Source organism: Canis lupus, chromosome 11, assembly GCF_003254725.2.
Source record: "Canis lupus dingo isolate Sandy chromosome 11, ASM325472v2, whole genome shotgun sequence".
NCBI lineage: Eukaryota > Metazoa > Chordata > Mammalia > Carnivora > Canidae > Canis > Canis lupus.
In genome coordinates, this window is record NC_064253.1 from 35181170 (window position 1) to 35201105 (window position 19936).

At 36.2% G+C, this 19936-nt stretch overlaps 1 protein-coding gene across 5 annotated transcripts in view; it reads right to left on the minus strand.

The window, feature by feature from the left end:
- Positions 1-19936, minus strand: part of PSIP1 (PC4 and SFRS1 interacting protein 1) — a 43438-nt gene that overhangs the window by 22193 nt on the left and 1309 nt on the right. For all 5 annotated transcript variants that reach the window (XM_049116139.1, XM_025432940.2, XM_025432941.3 and 2 more), the window contains exons 3-4: positions 16895-16971; positions 2592-2730 (exon numbers count right to left, since the gene is read on the minus strand). In XM_049116139.1, coding sequence (XP_048972096.1) covers positions 2592-2730; positions 16895-16971 — 216 coding nt within the window. The remainder of the gene's footprint in view (positions 1-2591; positions 2731-16894; positions 16972-19936) is intronic.

Below are 19936 nucleotides of genomic sequence, written 5' to 3' on the forward strand. Positions count from 1 at the left end.
AACTTCACAGAATAACATTTTATCCCAATTTAAAACTTTTCTACCCATGAAAAGATTCAAGAGCCTATTTACAAAAAAGTTATAAGAGCATTCTCATTTCTGTTCCACATGTATGCTTTTAACATACATAATTTTTTTAAAGTTTTAAATTCTACTTTTGTATTATTTTCTTTTAAAAGGTTTTATAAGGGGTTGTATTCCTAGAATTAAAGGTATACAAATTGTAAAGGATAGAACAGTGAGACAGATAGAAATGGAAGTATAATTACAAAGAATACCATTCTGATTTCCTGACCAATAAATATCAAACAAGATAGAACGTAACTTGATTTACAATAGCATTCTATTTATTCACTACTGACATATTCTAAAAAGAAACTTATTTACTCCAAGACACAGAGCTTTAGCAAAGGACATATATCACAGCTTTATTTAAAGACTTTGATCTAGATCTCATACTTAGTTTATTTAACATGCAGATTCCTGAGACATAAACTTAAGTGATTCTGATTTAAAAGGTACCGAGTGGGAGGCCACCAAACATCTTTTTATTCCCCCCATATTCGTGAATGGAAATTCAGTCAGGCAGCATTCATTCCTCTGGGTTCAGGATGGTGGTGAGAAGTAATCATTACTAAATTTTAAAAGTACCCTCAGGTGATAAGAAACTTACACAGATGAACTACTAGGGGCCCAGAAAGATGAATAACAGAGGTTAACACATTACATACTGGGAGAGGGTAAGCACAGGTCTACAAAATGATAGTACTCCAAGTCCAAACTGTGCCTCTAATGATTTCCTTCTCAAGTCTAAACTGTAAACCCATTTCCTCTTTTGTAAAAAACCCATAAAATTATAAAGTCACAACAAAAAAAATATAAAAATGCCCTCAAAATTACTTATATAAATTTCTGTAAATCACCATGGTCAGTTTTTTTGTTATATATGTTTGGGGATCACCGCTTTCCCCAAATCCTAGGAATGTGCCACTGGGGACCTGTTTGAGCCAGAACAGAGTACATCCCACCAGCATAACCTTTTACACTTTTGTTACGGGCAGAAAACTGCTAGGTTTCATGTATACAACATATTAAAAATTTCATTATATTTTGAAATGGAAAATCCCAAGCATATATGGTGAAAACTACATGGAGTTTAGTAGGTACACAGGAACAGAGAATAGGGTGACCATGTTGGGCTAGCAGGAGGATAAAAACGTTCTTGAAGGTGAAATCACAGGACAGATGATCAAAGTTTTTTTTTTTTTTTAATTTTATTTCAGTTTGTAATTTTCTTTTTTTTTTTAATTTTTTATTTATTTATGATAGGCACACAGTGAGAGAGAGAGGCAGAGACACAGGCAGAGGGAGAAGCAGGCTCCATGCACCGGGAGCCCAACATGGGATTCGATCCCGGGTCTCCAGGATCGCGCCCTGGGCCAAAGGCAGGCGCTAAACCGCTCGCTGCACCACCCAGGGATCCCGATCAGAGTGAAGTTTTAGGAAAGATTAATTCAGTCTCTTTGGACTCCCGTTCTACAATGGAGGCAACAATGATGGGAGACCATCTAGTCTTACATTCACACAATATTTAGTGAATACTTAATCCTGCCACACATATAGCAATACTAGGCACATACGACACATACAACTTATTTATTCATGGAGTTCATTATCTGTGGCAGTTAAGTACAGAGCAAATATGATATGGTATGATTAAACAAATTAAGTTTTGGGTGGTAATGAAGATATTTAGGATCATAATGCAGCCTTGGAGCCTCAATGTAAGATTTAAATTTCCAGGGAGAGTATCACCTGAAAAGTTATCAAAGTTGAGAAAAAGCATGGCACACGCAAAAACAGAAAAAAAAAAAAAAAAAAAAACAAGCACAGACATAAAAGTAGAAAGCTGTAGAATTTCTGGTTTGCTATCACCTTTAGATTTTACTACCTCAGTCTAGTTTATTTATTTATAAAAAAAATTTTAAGCTCTATGCCCAATGTGGGGCTTGAACTCACAACCCTAAGATCAAAAGTCACATGCTCAACAGACTATCAGTCAGGCACTCCTACTTCAGTCTAATTTAAATGAACAAAACCTCTGGACAAATGAAAAACATAAAACTGGAGGGTTCATTTAAAGCTGCTCTTCTAAACACCAAGAACATTTAAGTATAATTTGCATTGTGCTGTACTTCTGTAACAGATTTATCCCATGTGAGATTTGTATTCTAATACAATTTTATGGATTTAAAAATTAAAATGTTTAAGAAAAAAGTACATTCTTCAAATTATAAAACCTGAATTTAAGAAAACAGTATATATGGCTTCAAAGTCAATGATACATCAAACTACCAATCAGGACTTAAACAATTGAATATTTTTCTCAGTTTTCTGAGATCTGTTTAACCATGTAGGTAATATTTTCATCATTTCATCTAGATATGAAAAATCAAGGTTCAACCTCACAAGCACAATTTAATCTGAAATCCACAAGGCTCTTAATATTTATTTCCCTATGGCTATAATAGTGGTTATCACCCACCACTGAATAAATAATACTAAACTAAATTTTATGTAATACAACGCACCTGTTGACTTGAAAATTTCACTTTCGGATTATTATCAATCTCCCATAAACCTTCATTAAAGCCTTTTCGTTTATTTGGTTTGCCGTACTTTTCCTTGTTTTCTGAGTAAGGAAATATATCCTTTGGGCCTAAAAAAGCACTAAAAAAGGAGAAGGAGAAAAATATAAGTGCAAATCAATCTCAAATATATGTCATTAAATAGCACTGCCCTATGATGCAATTATAAACAATTCTTAACCCCAAATTCATTTAAAAAGTCTCACATAAAGGGTAGACACAAATAACTCATTAGACCTAAGTTCAGACACTTTTATTAAATTCAATCACAAGTTCCTAGAATCCATTCCTGTATTAAAAAAAACACTCAAAAAAAAAAAAAAAAAAAAAAAAAACACTCAAGTTGCACAATGTGAATGTTCTTAATGCCACTGTACACTTGAAAATGGTTAAAATGGAAAAAAAAAAAAAAAAAGGAAAATGGTTAAAATGGTAAATTTTATGTATATAATAAAAAATACCCCAGAATGAACTGATAAAACTACATTTATCCATTAAAAATGCACTCCAAATATGATTTTATTTCAAAGTAATTTAGTAATTTAGTACAATACACAACTCATAAAACTATCGATAAGGTATAATACTCTATGTACATATACACAGGCTTTTGTAATAGAATGTGTTAAGGATTTTACCATATTCAATGAAGGAATGAGAGGTTATAACTGGTTCGTTTGTTCAATCATATATTCATTAAAGTCAGTCTTGTATTTGTGGTAGATACGCTCTATAAAGTCACCACAAACACTGAATTAGTAACAAACCACTGCCCCGCAGAAAATAAAGGGCAGGGTTCCTTTGAGCTTCTGGTCACATCGTCAACCAATCAATACATAATCTTGTTTTTTTCTGTGTGTTTCTGTTTTAAAGATACTTTAATTAATATGTTAGTGACCCATTAATATTAAACTCACAGTCAGCAACTTATATAAGACATACATACTTTCTCCATATAGCACAAAACTGCCTTCTTGTACTTAGGAATGCTAAAAAGCACTTCAGCACCATATTTGGGAACTATTACAAACTGCAAAACGACCAAGAAAGAAAAGCACAAAAATACATAAACTATAGCACTACATAAGACTGCAAAATAGGACAGCTGTTTACAGTATGAGAGCAAAAATAAGGCGACAAAGTATTGCCCTGGTCAGCTTCAGCTAAGAATGTGTGCATCAAATTATTCAAAAGTTTTACCATTTTGCTTGCCCATGAAGGCACCATGAGTACTGATCGGGGTGTTACCAATATATTTTTAGTGAGCAGACAAATGCACAAAAATGAAATCTGTAAATGATGAAACTGTGTGTAATTGGAGATAATCTCCAGGACAGACCCCTTATGTCAGTCTGTCCTGTGGATGTCTGTTAATTCTATAATGGAAGATGCACTGTATCTATGAGTTTTTTGGTTATGCTTCTTGATATACATGTATTCACCAAAAGGAAAAGGGAAAGCAGATTACTATTCATATCCTCTAAAATGTGCTATAATTTAAGATTATAAAATTATTATATATATTTAACAAATTCCTTATCTGGTGAAATTCTTTTAAGAATTTAGGACCTAATGACTACAGTTAACAGTCCAGTTAGAGTATTTTAAAAGGCTTTAGGATAAAATTTTAATTAAAAAAGACAGTTCTATTTAAATATAACCAGCACATATAAAAATTAGCCTTATAATTTAAATTCTGTAATTTAGAATTCTCACTGTATATAGGTATTTTTAACAGTACATCGATTAAAGAACATTTGAATCATTATCTCATTTGATTCAGAAATTCAGCTTTTATTAGGAATCATTCATTCCTACCCATGATCTCAAATTAGAAAAATTAACGCAGGGGCAGCCCCAGGGGCGCAGCGGTTTAGCACTGCCTGCAGGCCGGGGCCTGATCCTGGAGACCCAGGATGGAGTCCTACATCAGGCTCCCTGCATGGAGCCTGCTTCTTCCTCTGCCTGTGTCTCTGCCTCTCTCTCTCTCTGTCTCTATGAATAAATATTTTTTTAAAAAAAGAAAAACTAACGCATTTAGTTAAAAAAGTAAAGCAATTACTCCTACATAATGTTTCAAATTCCAACTAGATAACTTGAGTTAAATATCGATCAAAAACAAATATACTTCTAGTTAGAACAAAGCAATTTAACACAAATTCTCTCTCCCAAAACCTCACAAAAACAACTCATAAGGCCAAAGACGAAAAGAAACACAATACCATCAGAAACTTAGAAACTGGAAAGAAAACAAAAAGTTGGATACTAAGCAGCAATGTACACAGCACCATCTCTTACAGTTCAAAATGCCCAAAGGGCTCAAAATTGGTGGAATCGGGAACTTCTCAAAGGGGAAGAGACCTTAAGTATTTAATAAAACTATAGAAAAATGTTTTAAAACTTCAAACAGAACATTTTTAGACGGGACTCTAAACTTAGAAGTTATTTAAAAGAGAAGACTGGGGGCCCTTGGGTGGCTCAGTTGGTTAAGTGCCTGCCTTCGGCTTTGATCATGATCTCAGGGTCCTGGGACTGAGCCCTGCATCAGGCTCCCTGTTCAGCAGGATTGGGGGAGGGTCTGCTTCTCTCTCTGCCTGCTACTCCCCCTGCTTGTTCTGTCAAATAATAGATAAAACCTAAAAAAAAAGAAAGAAAAAAAAAGAGAAGACTGATTCTACCACGATTTAGTGTACAAAGGTTTGACAGTTAAATTTACATGGATTATTTTTCTTTTCTCAAAACAGCCAGTTCTATGACAGCATGAGACTATAAAAATGACCATGCAAAGGGGCACCTAGGTGACCCAGTCAGTTAGATATCTGACTCTTGATTTTGGCTCAAGTCATGACTTCAGGGTCCTGTGAGCTCCATGTCAGGCTCCACACTCAGCAGGGAGTCTGCTTGAAGGTTCTCTTCCACTGTCCCTCCCCCTACCCGCTTGCCTAAAATAATAAATGTTAAAAGAAAAAAAGACAAAGCAAGGCAATCTTAATTAACAATAGGAAAAACTGCGCAGCCCGGGTGGCACAGCGGTTTAGTGCCACCTTCAGTCCAGGGCCTGATCCCGGAGACCCAGGATCGAGTCCCACATCGGGCTCCCTGTATGGAGCCTGCTTCTCCCTCTGCCTGTGTCTCTGCCTCTGTGTGTCTCTCTCATGAATAAATTAAAACATTTTTTTTAAAAATGGGAAAAACGGGGATCCCTGGGTGGCGCAGCAGTTTAGCGCCTGCCTTTGGCCCAGGGCGTGATCCTGGAGACCCGGGATCGAATCCCACGTCGGGCTCCCGGTGCATGGAGCCTGCTTCTCCCTCTGCCTGTGTCTCTGCCTCTCCCTCTCTCACTGTGTGCCTATCATAAATAAAATAAAAATAAAATTTAAAAAAAAAATGGGAAAAACTATGATCGTTCCATAACTTAAAGTTGTCAAAACATTAAACTCTATTACTGACAATGAAAACACATTTAATAGTAAAACTAATACTTATTTAGTACACAGTAATTTAAAACATTATAAACATTCATATTCTTGAACATTATAAAATTCAAGAATAGTTTGAACAGTGCTTACCTCCTTCTGATCATGTAATTTATGTATGGAGTGAACATATTTCTTATGCCTTGGCGAACTGTCATACTCCTTTCTAAGTCTGATCAGCTTCCAACATTTTATCCTTTGCACGTTCAATGTTGTGAAATATCTTTAATGTTTTTTGTTGGCATCACTTCCTCTGAGACATCTTCATCCTTTTTATTATAACCACTTTCCTCATTTATGTTGATAAGCTTGCCTTCACTAAGCTCCTCTGGCTGCATATGCAGTCATGTGGCATGTCTACACTTGAAGGTTAGCTATTTATTTTACAACTCCATTTACATTCAGTTCAAATTTCACTTCTAGTGTTATTAATTTTTCTTTGCTGCACTTTCATCTTTGTTGGCCAATCCCCATATTGTTTTTTAAGTGTAACCTGAGTGGGTATGTCTCTGAGAGATAAAAAGGCAACACCACCACTGTACACGGTCATCTATGCATGAATTGAAAAATAGATACAGGGACGCCTGGGGGGTTCAGCAGTTGGGCATCTGCCTTCCACTCAAGGCGTGATCCTGGAGTCCCCAGGATCAAGTCCCACATCAGGCTCCCTGAATGGAGCCTGCTTCTCCTTCTGCCTATGTCTCTGCCTCTCCCTCTGTGTGTCTCTCATGAATACATAAGTAAAATCTTAAAAAAAAAAAAAAAAAAAAAAAACACTGACCAGTCACCAAAAGCCTTTGAAAAAAGGGACATGCTATCCATCTGTTATTTCTATTTTGGCTCGTGGACTGAAGAGCTATAGCAGCAAATTTTGTGGCTTATGCAACTACAGTTAATGTTCCAGGGTATATGAAATTTGAACCATGTTGTTGGGGAACTGGTGTTACTTAATTAAACCATGGTATCCAAAATTCTTGCAAACTGGGCCTGTATCCTTCTCTCCTCTTCATGCTTTGACTTTAAAATCCTATTTTTATTAGATAATAATACTCCCATCCTTGCTTTTGTGACTATATTATATAGTTACTTGGTCTTTTCTTATTTGAGCTTTGTCTCACAAAGAATAACTAGATTATTAATCCAATCTGAAAGTCTTAGTAGAATTCTATTTCATATAATGTAATCATTTACATTTGGTCTTACTCACACCACCTTGTTTTACATATATCTTTGGACTATCCTTGGGTAACTGTTAGTCTTACTTTAGCCAAACAGGTTTTTAAAAAATTCTCCCTCCGATCCTTCTTTAGATTCAAATTTCAAGCTCTACTTTCTTTTACTATTTCATTATGTTCACAGTATAGCTGACCCTTGAACAAAATGGGTTTGAACCACTTATGAAAGTGATTTATTTTTTTAACCACATTGTAAATGTATTTCTTAAATTTTATTTTCTCTAGTTTTATTGTAAGCATACAGCACAAGATACACATAACATACAAAATATGTACTAATTAATTGTACATAAATAATTGTACATTAATTGTACAAGCCTTTAACCCCCATGTAGTTCAGGGGGTCAACTATGTAAGTCATTCTTAAATCTGCATCTTTATCAATATACCAAAATTTAAATATGCCTTTCCAAGGGAGAAAAACCTTTATAAATCTAAATAGTTCACATTATGTACAGGTTAAAAAATATTCAGACATGAAAAGATAGTATCATTAGTCATCAGCAAAATGCAAATCAAAACCACAAGATACTAACCACTAGATAGCTATAATAAAAAAGACAATCACACGTCTTAGCAAAGATACTGACAAATTAAAATTCTCATATATTGATGGTAGGAATGTTAAAATGATGTATGGCTGATTTAATAGTCTGGCAATTCCTGAAAGGATTAAACATTAAGTTATCACTTGACCCAGGAATTCCACTCCTACAGAAGTAAAAACATGTCCATGCAAAAACTGGTACACACAAAACTTGGTATTATCCATAACAGCCAAAAGTAAAACAACCCAAATGTCTATACATTGATGAATGGATAAATAAAATATGGTAGATTAATACAATGGAATATTTGGCAATAAAAGTAATGAACTATAACATGATACAATTCAGATTAATCTTGAAAACATGCCAAATGAGAAAAGCCAGTCATTAAAGACCACATGTTATACAGTTCCATTCACAGGAAATGCTCAGAACAAGCAAATCGGTTAGTGACTGCCTATGGTAAAAGAGGAGACAGAACTGGGGAGAAATGGCAAGTATCTGCAAATGGGTACAGGGTTTCTTTCTGGCACAATGAAAAGGTTTTACAATTGTGCAAATGGCTGCACTGCTCTGGTTATATGAAGCTGTACTATATTGTACTTTATTATTTTTTTTTTAAGATTTTTTATTTGAGGGCAGCCCTGGTGGCTGAGCAGTTTAGCGCCACCTTCAGCCCAGGGTGTGAGCCTGGAGACCCAGGATCTAGTCCCACGTGGGCTCCTGCGTGGAGCCTGCTTCTCCCTCTGCCTGTGTCTCTGTGTCTCTCATGAATAAATAAATAAAATATTTTAAAAATAAAGATTATTTGAGAGAGAGAGAGAGCACGTGCACAAGCACAAGCCCCAGGGGAGTGGCAGTGGGACAGGGAGAAGTAGGCTCTCCCCACTGAGCAGGGAGCTGATGCGGGGCTCTCAATCCCAGGACCATGGGATCATGACCTGAGCCAAAGGCAGGCTCTTAACTGACTGAGCTACCCAGGTGCCCCTGAATTTTACACTTAAGTGAATTGTTTGAGATATGCATTATATGTTAATAAAGCTGTTGAAAATATTCTTCAGTGAATACTACATCCTACCAAACAATAATGATCCACCATTTTACCAACTATAAACAGCTATTATTTCAGCCTTTTTAGTTATATATATATACACGTACTAATTTGTAATTTAGATGTACGTGCTACATAGCCATCCACACTTTTTCAAATTAAAATGAACATCTCTTCATGGCAATAATTCCTAACAGCTACATACTATTTCACTAAATGGCTATCTCAAAATTGACTTGTTTATTGTTGGACTTTCTGTAACAAATTTTCTATTATAAAATAATGCAGCCATAATAAATAGAATACTGCTCAATCTTTGCACCTTTCTTCATAACATAGAAGCAGAACTGCTGGGTCAAAGGATGTATGTTCAAAACTAAGGAACCCCTTAATGAGACTCAAAAAACCATGGAGGAAGAAAGAAGAATCCTCCCACATCCTCATCATAAAAGAAAAAAAAAAAAAGATAATTATGGAACAGGATGAAGGTATTAGCTATTACCATAGTACCATAGTGGTGATCATATTGTAATATATAAATGTATCAAACTGTGGTTCTCATACTGCAACATATAAATGTATCAAATCAATATACACTTTAAACTTGTACATTTTTTTTATTTATTTATGTGTGCCTGAGCAGCAAGTGAGGAGAGGAACAGAGGGAGAGCAGATTCTGTGCTCAGCTCCAGAGCCTGACATGGGGCTCTATCTCATGGAATATCTACCCTGATCATGACCTGAGCCAAAAATCAAGAGTCAGACACTCAACCAACTGAGCCACTCAGATGCCCCAAACTTCTACAATATTATGTCTATTATGGGCAGCCCGGGAGGCTCAGAGGTTTAGTGCCGCCTTCAGCCCAGGGCGTGATCCTGGAGATCTGGGATCGAGTCCCACGTTGGGCTCCCTGCATGAAGTCTGCTTCTCCCTCTGCCTGTACCTCTGCTTCTCTCTCTCTCTCTCTCTCTCTCTCAGTGTCTCTAATGAGTGAATAAATAAAATTTATTTATTTAATTATTAAAATAAATTTTAATTAGGTCTATTTTAATTAAAAAAAAAAAAAGAGCACATGGCCAGGTGCCCATGCACACATACACAGAATCCTCCCTGGGAATGCAATCCCACAGGTTTCATGAAGAGAGTGCTTAGACAGCCATCACTAGTCCCCAAGGGCACAAGATGATGTGGCTATGGCTCTGATTCATTCTTCAAAGCAGCTCATTTTAAAATGACCTACCAAAACAATAAATAAATAAAAGTTTTCAAATTAAGATTTAAAAAATATAATAACCTACAAACCTAAAAGAAAATACATCAAAACATTAACAGGTTTGGGAGTCATTTCTAAAAAATAGAAATAAAATTTTTTTTCCCTTTATAGAAACTATCCTAATTTTTTTTTTAATTTTAACAATGAAAAGATATATGTTAATTCAGAGTAACCTATCAAATCCAAAGGTGGAAAGGAACTTAGGTACTACCTAAACCCTCATTGTAAGATTAGAAAACTTAAGACCAGAAGGGTTAACTCATTCAAGCAAGGTTATCTAGCTATTAAATAGCAGAGCCTCAACTTTGTACAGTATTCCTTAAGAAGGTTCAGGGTTTCCTTTAATCACTGTAATACAGGCTCTGAAACATCTACTAAAATACTGATCCCATATCTATCAATCTATCTATACACACACACACACACACACACACACACATATATATATAAACTCTGACTTTAAATACCACTGTCCTCACCCTTAAGAATCAAGGCTGATATAAAATGTCCTAAGAGAATAGCAAATCGTTAACAGTCAGCCCGTGAACAACATGATGTCTTGGGGTGCTGATCCCCCCCCCCAAATCATCAAAAATCACAAATAACTTCGACTCTCCCCAAACTTAACTACTTAGCCTACTGGTGACCAGAAGATGTACTGATAACTCAATCAACACATATTTTGTATGTGACATGTATTATATGCCATATTCTGACAATAAAATAAGCTAGGAAATCTGAAACATTATTTTAAAAAATCATAAAGAGAAAATACATTTACAGTACTATAAAAAATTCACACATAAGTAAACTTGCACAGTTCAAATCCATGTTGTTGGCCCCTGAACAACAGAAGCTTCCCTCATCAGCTCAATTATCACACACCTGGAACTTTCTACCTTTAAAGCAAACGAGAAGGGACGCCTGCCTGGGTGGCTCAGCAGTTGAGCATCTGTCTTTGGCTCAGGGCGTGATCCCAGGGTCCCGGGATCGATGGGAGTCCCACATCGGCTCCCTGCAGGGAGCCTGCTTCTGCCCTCTGCCTGTGTCTCTCTCTCATGAATAAATAAAATCTTTAAATAAAATAAAATAAAATAAAGCAAACCAGAACTATGTAAAAACCAGGAAAGATTAACAGAGATGAAGACACAAAGCTCAAAATTTTAGTATATGTGCTGCCGAAGCAAGCACTACAAAGCTCAAAATTAATTTAACTGTTGTCAAGTAATACCAATGAACAGAAAGCCCTACCTCTGAAAACATTGATTCTAACTTGGTGCTTCATTTCTTCATTATTTGATCACAAAATACAAAATATGCTGTTTTATAAAAGCATACATTCTTTCTAACAGCAAATGATTCAAGAGACAACTGAATATATACCTATGTGCCATGAGCCTGCTGGAATAGAGATGAATAAACAGTTCCTGTCCTCATTATTTGGTATAAGGCTTATGAGAAACTATACCATGTAAAGTCCCATACCAACACACACAGTTAGTTATGGCTAGAATACAGAAGTTGTATACAAGAAGCAAAGAAAATAAAATCCCACCCTATGATTATTTCTTTATTCTTTTCTTGTTGGACAGGTTATACAAAAAAACTGCTACCTCCCCATTCATCCTCATTACCAAAACTCTGTATCAGGCAGGTTCTAAAACAGCCTGTGGTAGATATTTTTGAAGTTCCTAGAACTGAGCATCTAACCTCTTTGTATTAAGACAAATCCAATAAGGAAATAAATTCAACAAAATACCATCTTCATTAAATTTTCTAAATTTTAGAGATAGACCTGAGTATTTCCTCAGTAAGCAATAGCAGTCAGCAAAACTCGAATTGCATTTCGAACAATTTAACACTATAAGTACTTGTCTTTAAAAATAATATGCTAAGGGCAGCCTGGGTGGCTCAGTGGTTTAGCACTGCCTTCAGCCCAGAGTGTAATCCTGGAGACCCAGGATCAAGTCCCACATCAGGATCCCTGTATGGAGCCTGCTTCTCTCTCTGCCTGTGTCTCTGCCTTTCTCTCATGAATAAATAAATAAAATCTTTTAAAAAAATAATAATAATATGCTAACATTATCTTTAGTAGCTGACACTTATCAATACATACAAAGCACTGTTCTAAGCCATTTTTCATGTAGTATCTTGTTTACAACCCAAAATTCTGAGGTAAATATTCCCATTTTACAAATAAGAAAAGGACACAAGACTAAGTAACCTGCCTAAAGTCATCTAGCAGGTAAATAGCAGCCAGAATTCATAAACAGTCTTCTGATTTAATTGTCTTAAATACTGTATAAATGTTGGTTAATGGACAGCAAATTCATAATCAACAAATGATTTTATCTAGGGCATACACTTTCAACTATCATCAAATATTTAACAACTGGTATGCATCAGGCACTTAACTAAATGATGACAAACAAGATAGACAAAGGTCCCTGCTCTCTAAGCTCTTCATTTGTGGGTGAAGGAAAGATGAAAAAAAATTTCAGTCATCATAGCAATCAATGAAATAAGTATAACAAAGAGGATGTGGGCTAAGATCTGAAAGCATTTCCAAAAAAAAAAAAAAAAAAAAAGCAAGGACCTGAGAAAAGTAGATTTCTGAGGTGAAAAAATGTGATGAGGTTGGAGAAGTAATAAACATAGGCTAATTTATACAGGGTCTTAATAAACATATTTACAGACAAATTTGAGGGTTCTGTTCGTTGGTAACGCTAATTATAATTAGGAAGCCACTGGAAAAAAAAAAAAAAAAAAGGAAGCCACTGAAGATTTCTGGCCTGGGAAATTTTAAGATCTGACTAGGATATGAAGATTGCTTTGACTATACATGAAGCATCAAACTGAGGCCAAGATAGGGTTAGGACAATTTTTATAAGAGTAATTGTGGCATGGGCTGAAGTTGCCGTAGAGGAGATAAAGAACGGACAGATCATAATGCACTTTAAAAGAATATAACTTGCTGGGTGATGACACATGGGGAGGAAGGGGAAAGACTATAATATGTAATTAAAGATAACGCCACAACTTGGCTCCAGCAAAGCACTGGGTCCTTGTCAGTCTCATATACTAAGAATCTGTCTTGAATGATAGTTTTAAGATACCTAGCAGATGGTCACACTTGGTATACATAAGGGCTCATTGTTGTCTAATATTTCAAAACTCGATTACTGGATGAACTTAACTGGAATGTCATAAAAGACTAGGAAAAACCAATGTTTCTAGGTCAGAGCAAGAATGAAGCTCCAAAAAGATTCTGCATTAATTCACATTTAAAAATACCTTTTAGGGATCCCTGGGTGGCGCAGCGGTTTAGCGCCTGCCTTTGGCCCAGGGCGCGATCCTGGAGACCCGGGATCGAATCCCACATCGGGCTTCCGGTGCATGGAGCCTGCTTCTCCCTCTGCCTGTGTCTCTGCCTCTCTCACTTTCTCTGTGACTATCATAAATAAATAAAAATAAAAAAATAAAAATAAAAATACCTTTTAAAAAACCTTAATCTAGGGATCCCTGGGTGGCGCAGCGGTTTAGCACCTGCCTTTGACCCAGGGCGCGATCCTGGAGACCCGGGATCGAATCCCACATCGGGCTCCCGGTGCATGGAGCCTGCTTCTCCCTCTGCCTGTGTCTCTGCCTCTCTCTCTATCATGAATAAATAAATAAAATATTTAAAAAAAAAAAAAAACTTAATCTATAAATCAGTTATGAAGAAGTATAGTTTTCCAAATTGCCATTTCTTCTCCCATGTTCTTCCTTTCCCTTATCCCTAACTATAGGCTGTTGGAATAAAGCGGGTGTGTGTGTGTGTGTGTGTGTGTGCGCGCGCGCGCGCAAGTCACCAGACCAATGCAGATACAGCAACACTGCCTTTCCAAAGATAAGTGGTATACTTATGACAGCACAAAGGCACAAAATATCACAAGTTGAATTGAAAATTTATTATTAGCTTAATTTTATTTTTTTTCAAGATTTTATTTACTTATTCATGGAGACAGAGACAGAGACAGAGAGCTACAGAGACACAGGCAGAGAGAGAAGCAGGCTCCATGCAGGGAGCCTGACATGGGACTGGTTCCCGGGACTCTAGGATCACGCCCTGGACTGAAGGCGGTGCTAAACCGCTGAGCCACCCAGGTGGCCCTATTAGCTTAATTTTAAAGTTATATTCTAAATCCACAAATATATTCTGATTTCTTGAACATTAATAATCATTATCTTCATTAATCACTCAATACCATTATTTCGTTATTAACCAATGTTTAATGAAAGTTTGGCTACTTGGTTTTTGTTTTAAAATTTACAGGTATTTTCGGGATCCCTGGGTGGCGCAGCGGTTTAGCGCCTGCCTTTGGCCCAGGGCGCGATCCTGGAGACCCAGGACCGAATCCCACGTCGGGCTCCCGGTGCATGGAGCCTGCTTCTCCCTCTGCCTGTGTCTCTGCCTCTCTCTCTCTCTCTTTCTCTCTGTGACTATCATAGATAAATAAAAATTAAAAAATAAATAAAATAAAATTTACAGATATTTTCAATGTAAAAATCTTCATTTTTAAGTGCTGAGGGATGGTATTGTAATTCCTCTAAATACAATATAAAAATAAACTGTGTCCTATGAAGCTACAGGGATACATAGGAAATTATATAAAACCTGTCCCATTTCAGAGAAATCAAATTTTAAAAATTCTAAACTGGGATCCCTGGGTGGCTCAGTGGCTTAGCGCCTGCCTTTGGCCCAGGGCGCGATCCTGGAGTCCCAGGATCGAGTCCCACATCGGGCTCCCTGCATGGAGCCTGCTTCTCCCTCTGCCTGTGTCTCTGCCTCTCTCCCTCTCTGTGTCTTTCATGAATAAATAAAATCTTTAAAAAAATAAATAAAAATTTTTAAAAACTAAAAGAAAAAAATTCTAATCTTACAAAACTGAAAAATTCTAAGGAATGTCTACTTACATTACTACAGTGTTTCCCAACTTCACATGCATCAGAATCATCTGGAAAGCTTGTTAAAACAGACTGCTGGGCCCCACACCCCAGTTTCTTTTTTTTTAAAGATTTTATGTATTCATTCATGGGAGCCACAGAGAGAAAGAGAGGCAGAGGGAGAAACAGGCTCCTCACAGGGAGCCCGATGTGGGACTCGATCCTGGGTCTCCAGGATCACGCCCCGGGCCGAAGCTGGCACTACACCACCGAGCCACCCGGGCTGCCCAACACACTCCAGTTTCTGATTCAGTAATTGTGAGGTGGGGTCCTAGAATTCGCAGGCCTAAAATTCCCATGTGATGCTAGTGCAGCTTGACCTAGTACCACACTTGGTAAACTGCTATTTCATTACACATACACAAATTTTTCATCAGAGATACCTTTTCCTATTAAGTTTATGGGAGTTTTTTAAATGATAGATTACCCTATTGAGTTATAAATTCATCATTTCTTACAAAACCTAAGTTTTTATATGTAGGATTTACCTAAACTAATTATGAAGGCCAACTCTATGAAGGCCAGTCCAATTCTAGACTCAAAACTGTATTTAAAAAAAAAAAAATCATGTGGCATTATAGAATACCATTAATATGAAATGTCCAAAATTGGCAAATATACACAGTGGTTGTCTAATTTTTAGGGGAGGGGGGAATGGAGAATAATTGCTAATGGATATGAAAATAAATGTACTAAAGTCCACTGAATTACATACTTTAAACAAGTGAACCTTTATGATGAAAGCTTCATCTCAATAAAGCTGTTAAAAAAAATTATGTGAAAGTTCATACAATAACTAAGCAACATTAAACCAAATGTTGCAATTGTAGACACTGTTAGGACCACATAATTCTAATTAGAGTATCACCAACTTTGTTTGTCCTGGTCCAAGGTTAACAAGCCTACTTTACCAAAATTACTGCAAGTTTTAAACTTCAAGTCCAAAATCATGAACAAAATATATGAACAGTACTTATAAGACTGTTAAATTATAGATATGTAGAGTATCATATACCAAAATCAATGCAATAGGCCTTGGAGTAGTCCTATGCACCCAGAAGTACCAATTCAACAATAGTCGATAATTTTTGAAAAATTAATTTGCACTACCAAATTGTTCCTCGGACCATATATCCACCAGGGGCAGAATAGTCACAGTGACTCTCAGGACTGCTTAAATACACACAAGAGATAACTATCGCAGATTTCTTCTCACTCTTCCCCTAATATACCATTTATGTGGCTAATATCACAAAGTCTAAAACGGGGTTCAAGGCTGTCCTTATGAAAAGCATTTATTATACTAAGTATCAATACCAAATACCCTGTCAAGAACTTTCTTTACATACTTCCATCTATCAGCCATTCTCTTGGTTGCTGAGGATCCATATACATCCCCCTTTCAAGATTAAGGAAACATCTATTCCAATAAAAGTTAAGCCAGCAGCATCTAATTTTTCTGCCTTAAAAATAAAATTTAAAAGGGAAACTTGAAGACTTTCTAAAGTTCAAAGATGATCTTTAAGTTTCCCTATCATTAAAAAAAAAAAAAAAAAAAAGTTTCCCTATCATTACTCTATTACTTTCTCTTTGAAATAATCTCTACTTGTTTTTCATTTTATGCTCAATGACCCTGCTGAATTAACTGATTTGCCTTTAGAGCTAAAAGGACTTACGTCTCATGAGTTCCAAAAAAGAAAATGGGTAGTTTGTTTGTGGGTGGTTTTACAGCTCCATCAGGAACTTCATCTACCTAAAAGAAAGATCAGAGAAATTAAAATCTTTTAAATCACACACATCTCAACACACCAGAATAAAGAACAAGACATCCAAAAAGGATCTGATAAAAGTAGACCAATTCTATAGGTCATAATCCCTATCCCAGTTCAGAAACCCAAGAAGCTCTTAAACCCAAAATATTTCTCAAAATTCAATTGACGGCAAAACCTGGACTGACACTGAAACTATTTCGTCATTACTTTTATTCATCAGTGTTTCTACTGATGCTTATCCGCAAAAATATTGTTAGATTACTATTTGCCATTCTTGAAGACCCTATACCAAAAGCAAAATATATACCATATGTACCATCATTACCTTTAAAAATCCTCAAATTCAGAATTTTAAACATATCTGACCCTGAGCTTTTCAGATAAGGGAGCTGAACCTATAAAAAATCCTAAGTGATATTTCTGCAGGGAAGCTATACAAATATCAGAGTAACACAAAAGCAGACATTAACCAAAGTTTCAAGTATTATTTCTTAGTTTGAAACACGTATTCTGGAAAGACCTTACACCTACAAGGCTGACTCTCATGAAGATCTGTTCCTTTTCATTTCTCTCTCAAGTGTTCTAAGTAAGCAACAAAGAAAGTATCAGCTGCTATTATGTCTAACATATCTGTAATACTTGTTAGTTTCCCTTAACAACAAAGGGAAAGCAGACCTCAAGGGTAAAGCCATCAGGCAGTAACATCAAGCCAGAATTTAATATTTCTGGTTTTTCATTGCTTAAACTTCATAATAACATTTCTATGTCATAACCGTCCTAATTTCAAAGACATTTTAAAAACTCAGTTAGCTTTGTTAGAAAAGGAGCAGACCATTTGAGGACCTATTATGCTCTGTATGCCTTACTTTGTTGAAGAGGACTGTGAAAGCGGTTTGACTGGCAGTCCGACGGTTTCAGACATCAACAGAATCATTGTCACCTAACACTCTTAGGGACTTTAATTTCCTCACCTATACCATCATCATACTGGTCATTTCATTTCAACCTCATGAGAAGGCCCCCCAAAACTGTGAAAATCCTTCAGAGCCCTTAAGATAAGGGACATTTTCTGTCAACCTAGTTCATATGCTTCTTTCTTCTAGCAAACAGTTTTTTTTTTTTTTTTTTTTAAGATTTTATTTATTTATTCATGAGAGACATAGAGAGAGAGAGGCAGAGACACAGGCAGAGGGAGAAGCAGGCTCCAGGCAGGGAGCCTGACGTGGGACTAAGATCCCAGGTCTCCAGGATCAGACCCTGGGCTGAAGGTGGCGCTAAACCACTGAGCCACCCGGGCTGCCCCTAGCAAACAGTTCTACATGTACAGTACCTACGGAGTTTAATAAACGTCAGGCAATTTTTTAAAAGCTGACTGTAAAAACAATTATTAAGGATACAGGATTACAAGAACATGCAAAACTTAAAAATTAATCAAGTTTGGAATATGGAGCCAAAAAATAGTAACATCAAAGTATGGACAATTGTCACCTTCACAGATGAAACCTTAAACACCCTACCCTTTCTAAAGCAAAGACATAATTTTTTAGGATCAGAGAAGACAGAATAAGGAATATAGTTCTTGAACACAGTATCAAACCAAATTCACCTGCTTCTAAGAAAAAAAGGAGAAAAGAGACAAAAATTTCCCATTCCCACCCAAGTGAACTTGTTGAATATAGAACCTTTTAAATAAAGAAGGGAAATATTCTGGCCTTCCTAAGGCTACTTATTTTGCTTTTAGCAGTACCAACTCCATCATCTAACCCAATGAAGCGTGTGGAGAGGACAACTTGTAAGAAAAGTAAATAACTCTTTAAACATTTTCATTTGGCTTTTAATTGTAGTGTAGCATTGAAATGTGAATACAAATACACACTAAAGGCTCAGATTTCAACACCTCAAAATAAATAAGGATGTTAAAACCATTAAAAAAATATCTTGGAGGGAACTTAAACCTGGACTTAAACCAGTTTCCCTCTCCTCTATTCAAACATGAAATAGTGTTTTATAAGTACACGATTACATACTAAGGACTGGGTGGCATGACGAAATTCAGTTTGTCTATTGCCCTCAAGAAGCTTACAATCTAAAAAAAAAAAAAAAGCTTATACACTATCTGGAAATTGAGGCATGCACTTAAGAATTAAAATGTGATCACAAAAGAAGAGTGTCAAATACAAATATATAGATTAAGAATTTTGTGTAAGGATTGTTCAAGGTAAGACTGGTGAAAGGCAGACTTGACAGACTGGGGCTAGGGGGTAGATCTTTCCAGGTTTAGGAAGGAAACCTGTAAGCAAGAACTGGATTGGGGGGGGGGGGGGATCAAGAAACAGTGAACATTTTATACTTGGACAGCAGTCAGCAAACATACTACATGATTCTCTGTAACCAACGGGTATGTTTTCTCCCAGTTGACATAATTAAAACTACAGTATTTAATTGTTTTTAAGAAATACACTCCTCAAAGAAGAGTAGATTAATGAAAATCACAACTTTAGAATATCAAGTTTACATTTAAAAAAGATGTGGAGCATTCTAATCCAATGGATCGCAACATCTTTTTGATTCTATCATGATCTTAGAACCTGAGTCCTACCATAAGCTAACAAAAGGACCTTTTTTTTTCTGAAAATGGCGCTTAGGTATTAGTCTCTATTTTTAAAAGTCACAAAAAATCCTGGGCCTTAATTTCCTCTCTGTACCACTAGATGTGAACCTAGGAATCTGGGTGTACTGCTCCTTTGCCTATGGGAAACAAAGAGGTAAAACAACTTCTTCAAGGTCATAAGCCAAACTTCACTAACACCAATGTGAAAATAAATTTACAAAAAACTTCGTGTAAAATTTTCAATAATATCCAGTCCTAAATCTCCATTAAAAAAAGCAAATCCAGAAGGCCTCATCAAATACAAAACATAAAAAAAAAAAAAAAATCCCTATGCA